Genomic DNA, 6,831 nt, shown 5'->3' with positions numbered 1-6,831 from the left:
AGTGGTGCCTGGTCGCCCGCCACGGGGGCTTATATACTCGCTCCAGATGACGCCCACTCCTCCCCCGGGCAGGGCGTCGGCCGCGGCCGAGTCGCGAGTCCCAAGGTCGAGGTCGGCCGGGTCCGTCCGGCCCAAGGCCCGCGGCTGTCCTCCGTGTCCGGGGGTCTGCGCCCCGCTGCACCGGGCCCCCTTCCCTCGGCTGGAGCGCCCGGAGTCGCCCGAGCTACAAGTCTGCGGGACACACACTTGAGGAAACCAGGAATTTCGATTTTCTAAAGTCCCACTCATTTGCACAGCTTCATACAATTTTCTATTATTTCAGATGAACATTACTTTCTGCCTTGTTGACTATAGCTTAAATTGATTGTTAATGCATGTTTAATTAATTTATAAAATTAGTTGCACCTGGTCGTCGGACCGTCTGTGCATCGAGGCTACGCATCAACTTCAGTTTGAAGTAAAGACTGGTCACCCCTGGTAGAGACGTGACGGACACCCGCCAAACGATACCGCGTCACGAGCTCAAGGCAACGCCATCTATTGAAGAAGTTACTGTCATTACAGCCTCTAGTTCGCTAGCAGCAGGCGAGCTTCACCAAGCGGAAGTGTTTTGCCAAGATAAAAGATAGGAGGTCGCCAGACTTTTACTATAATTCAGTCGTCATCACGGTAGTTTTTTATAGGTATAGAACATTTTATAAGATAGTGGAGTTAGATTCATTGATTTCTGTTGTGCCTTACATAATAAATAATGGAAAGAAAAATTATGTTTACAAAATTATACATTTCTAAAACAAGTTACATTTTTAGGAATATTATAATACATAATTAAAGAAATATTTATGAAAACTGTAAAACACAATGAGCAAAAACTAATTACAAAAATATTGTAAAATAATATTTGTCGTTTAAGATTTCGTCTGGTGAATTTGCAGCCATCTTGAAAGCCAATTTTTTAATGTTGACTGGGTTTTTCACGATTCGTTCCTTCTGCTTCTGCGGGTTTGATATTGACAGGTTCTCCGAAACTTGTCGAGTTATATTTGGCGCAAAAGTAAATATCATGAAATTATTTCACAAATTTCTGAAAATCTGTTTACGGGTGAAAGGGTTTTCACTTCAAGACGCATACCTAGACAAGCAAGTAGGCATATACGTATTTAGTCGCACCACAAGAGGCCATCTCTCGGCGTAACAAACGCCTTAAGATTGGGATGAAACGCTTATGGGAAAATTTATAGAAGTGGATAAATTCTTTAAAGTTTAAATGCACTACAAAACATAAAAATAATTAAAACAAAATTACGAGTCTTCAAGCCTTAAGCAATATTATTTGTTGTTATTATCACTCATTAACATATTGCTGCATAGTTTGCTCCATATTCTTAACTTTCACAGCAGGGCGTAATTATTTCTTTCCACGGTCATTATTTGAAGTATTACTCAGAATATTGTGTAAAATTCAACTGTGATAGACTTTTATTCATTTTGTCGTCAGTAGGAGTGCAATTGCCAAAAAAAAATTAGAGTGTTAATCAAATAATTTCAAAAATAATAAAAAACCATTATTGTGCTTGTTTATCATCAAAACTCCACCAGGAGGGTGTGTGTTGATAAGAAAACAGTTGTTTTCATGATGAAACTGGTGTTTTATTTTATTATTTTACACCCAACAAGAAAAAAGCATTGTCTGTCTCCGGTTGCTGGCTCGTAAGCGGTTTTAAGGTGTAAGGGAGATATTTCACAGAATATGCATTGCTTTGACCTAAAACTGCAGGTGCGTTTAAGGCTGGTTGAAGTTATTTCAGAAGTCTTTGTTCACGTTCAAAGTGCTGTAGAAATAAAAATGCAAAGGTCTGCATAATATCGTTCTTTAGAGCTTGTTAAGTATGATATGACTATTTTATTGTTGAATTGTTACGGAGAAGTCAATAAATAGGACATTTTATACATTTTAATCATGGTTCCAAGCGGAATACGAAATGTAAGTAAACACCTGACAATAAACATAAAATTATTATTGATGGCAACGCTCAATAAATTTTATTATTTTAATAATATTATTTGACCATTCATTCGATACCTAAGTTTAAACTTAGAAAAACCATTTTTTCCCTTAAATATTGAAAATAAAATATATTAAACAAAATTTAAAGTACTATGTGAAGTAAATTTTAAGTACTAATAAAAATCCAAAAATGTGTGGTGCAAAGATGGTAATTGGTAACCTTAGTGATTACTAAAAGAAGGTTTATCTGTGTCAATGTATGAAAGATTAATCATATAGATCAAACATTTTAACAAATTAAAAATATATATTTTACAATTTTTTCAACATAGTATGATACACACTCAATATGGTCACTTGAATGAATAAGACATAATGTTATATTTTTGCAATATAATTACTACAACTGATATAAAGATGAGCTCCAGACGGGTCGAGATGTGATGGAAGGAGGTAGGGTATGAAAACTCCTATCAGAATCGGTCTGGTATTCATCAATTTTCCTTACCATCCCTTCAGAACTCACGTCAGAGCTGGAAAGAATTTACATACTCGTTTTATAAGTGGTTCAGTACTCGCCAATGAAGTGTAACATCTTACCTCGGTAACGAGCAAACTAATGTGTCCTCACGTTGCAAATACACTTGTAATACGAAACTCGGACACGGAGTTCAAGTTATAATTATGTAATATAACACCGAGCGTGATAAATGTATTCGGAAATGGTGTTTTCAACTACATTTCGTGACGCGAATCACGCGTAGTTCCGCGCCCGCCGCTAGAACTCGCTGCCGGAGCAGCTCCGTCGACTATCAAATTATACGGTTTTGCAGAGCGAAATTTTAGGCTATATAATGAAACACTTCCAATAAAAGCGCAAATACTTGAAACAATTTTTAACCATAGCTTTGGATCGAAATTTTGGCAAGGAATTTTATTAAAATATTACCTATCTTGTTAAAATTCATTAAACAGCTACAATACTATAAAGTTTCCTTTTTTTTTCTTTTTGAACTTTGATTCGCGCTATTCGCCACAGATGGCAGCACCGTGATTACGCATTTCTGTTCCTTGCGGTAGACAAGCTGTAACACATAAAAAACGGTATTTCCAAATTGTGCCCGTTAAATACAAAATGTGACCCGCTATAAAACAGGAAACACACAGCTGAAGTGAAACCGACAGTAAGGTTGAACTCAGAGCGAGCCATAAACACAGGCGGCGCAGTGCTGCGCTCTGGCGGCGTGTGTCAACTGTCTGAGCCACCCGGTAACCTGAGCGGCTCTATTGGTTCCGAATTAAGAAATGCAATGAACTATAGAATGTCTACCACTCAGGTGGTTTTTTCGGTGTTTAAATCATGTCGACCCCATTTCATGTGCAGAGGCTGCTACTGCTTCAAACAAACATAACTCATGTGATTGGCCAGGAACATTATCACTCTTTATTTTACAAAACTCAAGCTCAATTTTATAATTGTGTCACTTGAGGAAAAAAAGTTGACTTTAGTTTTAGGCAAACACGTATTAAAACGTTATAAACTCACTTCTTGTCTGGCTGTCTGTCTGATACAAATTTTCCAATCGATTTTAAACTAATTTCCCGATGAGGTAGAGACATAAAACTTTAAACATAGCTCAGAACTGGATGAAAATATAATAGTAACTCGCTTTCTTTTCAGTTATTTTTGGTTTGTTCGTTCGTTACAAATTAGTTTCGTAATGTCTAGCAAAAGCCCCCAATTAATGCCTTTAGGCTACGAGCAGAACTGCAGAGTATTGAGGGATGCATAACGTAGCAATTGCAGGCGGTAACCTTATAAAGCATACAGGGCTAGGAAACTTTTCCGCCTCACAGTCATACAGTCAGGACTAGCATTTTCCAATCCTTCTCCTTGGCGAACCCAGTATTGTTAAACTTTGTCATTGGATAGATTTGCATTGAATTTTACATGCACTGTCTTGAATCTTATCGGGTTAAAAACATTTACGGGGCAAAGATATATTATTTAATACTTTTAGTTGGTATAAAAGTTTTTAATATGATTATTTGTTTGATATGTTTTATAAGTAAATAATTTTTCCAAACGGCTTAAGCTGAATCAAATCGAGTAACTTATTTTCCAATTTTTCTTATTTGATGTCATTTTCTCAAGAGGTTTTTCAAAACTGATTAACTTACGTAGTAGCAAGCATTTGATGAAAATACAGAAAACAAAGTAGCCTAAGACTTTTTCGGAATAAAAAATTAATGAACACATAATTTTTTATTCACTATAGCCCTTTCTAGCTCAGTGGAATTTTTTCTTTTTCTTTTTTTTTTTACTGTTGGAAGAGAAGGAAAAAAAATCGTTGCCTCATAGTAATTTTAGACATAAGCAATAAAAGTCTTAAGTAAAAGCTGTGATTTATTTTTCTTCACTGGAGATTTTATACCAGAAAATCATTTACTTAAAACTATCCCTGAAAATAAGTCTTCTGTGTTACACATGGCAGACCACCGCTAGTAGTAAATGATATTTTAGTGCGTTCATGTGGAAAAACCGTATTTTTATATTCTTCATAGAGTCACTTCGGGATACACTAAAAAATGTGTTTTATCTTTGTCTTTACTTAAAGTAATATTTGTATTTTCACGAGAACATTATTATCATTTAAGAACGTTGTATCCGACATAAACGGAATATTATTAAGACAAAAATCGAATAAATATTTGCTATTATATGCTAAACTTTGATTTGTGAAAGAGATAGTTATAAAATTATTTTGTGTTTCCTTGTAAGGTATTAATTAAGTAGATTAATTTTTATCTACAAAGTTTATCTTTTATGTGTTATCTCATGTAAATTAAACTATAGCAAAATTGGTTGTTCCTTTTACTCGTAGTATTCACTTCTTTTTATTTGGTAATAAAAATATTATCATTATTTTCAGTTTAGCAATATTGCTAAGTAAATACACCATTTATGATAAGGAGACTAAATTAAGGTACATATGTGAGTTAGAGGCTTAGGTGCAGAACAAATAATAATCCAGGTTGGATGGGAAATGGATTTATTTATCACAGTGCAGTAAATTTAGAATGTTTCCTCGGTACATTGCAAGGCCGGGATCCAGTGGTCTCGAGCCGGTGGATGAGGGGGTGAGGGGGGAGGTCGTCAGAGCGGCGAGGCGTGGCTCAGTAGGTGGAGTAGCCGTAGGGGTAGCCGTAGCCCAGGCCGGAGTAGCCGTAGCCGGGGTAGGCAGCGGCGGAGTAGCCCAGACCAGCGTAGCCGGCGGCGGGGACGCCGGCGTAGCCCAGGCCGGAGTAGCCGTAGCCGGTGTAGCCGACTGCGGGGATGGCGCCGTAGCCCAGACCGGACACGTACCTCTTGTCCTTCTGGGCCTCCTCGGCCGAGGCCAGAGCCACCAGCACGGCGAGGACAACACAAGCCTGCAACAACACACCGTCACAAATTAATTAGTTAATTTAAATCCGAACAGAAATATTACGAGTCATTCAAGGTAGCCACGATCGTAATCTCTCTAGTTGGCAGCTTGACTATCAACTTCTTAAATCCAGGTTTTAGGTCAGCTATGTGGATTTGATAATGTATATGACGTTTCGGCAGGCCTCGTTAGCCATCTTCAGGGTAGATGTGCATTTGAAGGTGGCTTAAACCAGCCTCGTAGGAACATCGGACAAAAATATGGCCTCCTAACAGACTCCAATTTTAAAAGTGAACTTTATTAGATTTTCTGACCTGTAAGATAATTTTATTGACACTACTTAGTGTATTTCAATTCAAATACAATAATGGTGACACAAAAGAAATTTTTATAGGCCATTTTACGGTCGTTGGCTGAAATCAAAGCCCATTATTACTGGTATACGCAAAATTATATTTATAATGATGGTATAATTTTTGCTGTTAATTATTAAGTACCTAACAGTAAAATTTATTTAAGATAACCATCACCAGGACAATTAATTTATGAATTCATAGTCATTATTTGCAGTATAAAAAAAGTTTCGAAAACTACTTTCCAGAAACGCTTCGTAAAAATTTAAACGTTTTGTCTAATTTTTGCACCCCATTCTTGAAAACTAGTCAGCATTTCCTTCAGCGCTCCATGCGGGGAACGCTTGCATTATTGGCGAGGGAGTACGACAGGCCATCAGAAAAAAAGAAGAGAATATTAGTTTCTAACATCCAACGGCTATCGGCTATGCACCCAATTACATCGGTTAACAGAATAATATTTTTTTGAGGCCATCAGAAAATAAATAAATCCTTTCATTTGTACAGCTAGTTTTTCTTGACAGCAAAATATTTTTTTCGATGATTCAAACTAAGTTTCTGTGACTACGCTGTAATTTTGTATTCAGAAAATGGTATACTACATAAATTTATAATTTTTTTATTTTAATGAAAAATGTATCACTACAAAATAATGCTCGCGGTAGAGTTGGTTTTAGATTCTTGTCCTGGCATTAATGCTTTGAGTTGTTAAAGTTATTCTGTAAAAAACTGTTCCGTGAAACTAGCTTTCTAACTGCGCACATTCATGAACATTATAAAAAAATAATAGCCAAGTCCAATTATTGAATATTCGATTATCTTTTCAGTGGTTTTAAAAACATATAATCGTGAATGTAACGTACTCAGAGTTATAACACATGCAGAAATAAGCACAGCCACGTGTTGTGCAGAGTGCAACATGTTTCCACAGGAAGCGCGGCCGGAGCGCACTCGGCGAGGAAGAGCAGGCACTCACCAGGACCTTCATGGCGGCGAGAGGGAGATGTCTGGCGCTCGGAGGACTCGGAGGACTCGGAGAGCG

The 6,831-nt window shown here is 37.2% G+C and overlaps 1 protein-coding gene across 1 annotated transcript; it reads right to left on the bottom strand.

The window, feature by feature from the left end:
* Window positions 1-5,044: 5,044 nt before the first annotated feature.
* On the bottom strand, window positions 5,045-6,831 carry LOC134534488 (cuticle protein 6.4-like). Its single transcript, XM_063372965.1, has 2 exons — window positions 6,766-6,831; window positions 5,045-5,440 (listed from the first exon to the last, which is right to left on the bottom strand). The coding sequence occupies exons 1-2, from the start codon at window positions 6,775-6,777 to the stop codon at window positions 5,186-5,188; spliced, it is 267 nt and encodes an 88-aa protein (XP_063229035.1). The 5' UTR covers window positions 6,778-6,831; the 3' UTR covers window positions 5,045-5,185.

The sequence above is a fragment of the Bacillus rossius genome, chromosome 7 (genome assembly GCF_032445375.1).
Source record: "Bacillus rossius redtenbacheri isolate Brsri chromosome 7, Brsri_v3, whole genome shotgun sequence".
NCBI classification, from domain to species: domain Eukaryota; kingdom Metazoa; phylum Arthropoda; class Insecta; order Phasmatodea; family Bacillidae; genus Bacillus; species Bacillus rossius.
This window is presented reverse-complemented; position numbering and strand designations above follow the sequence as displayed.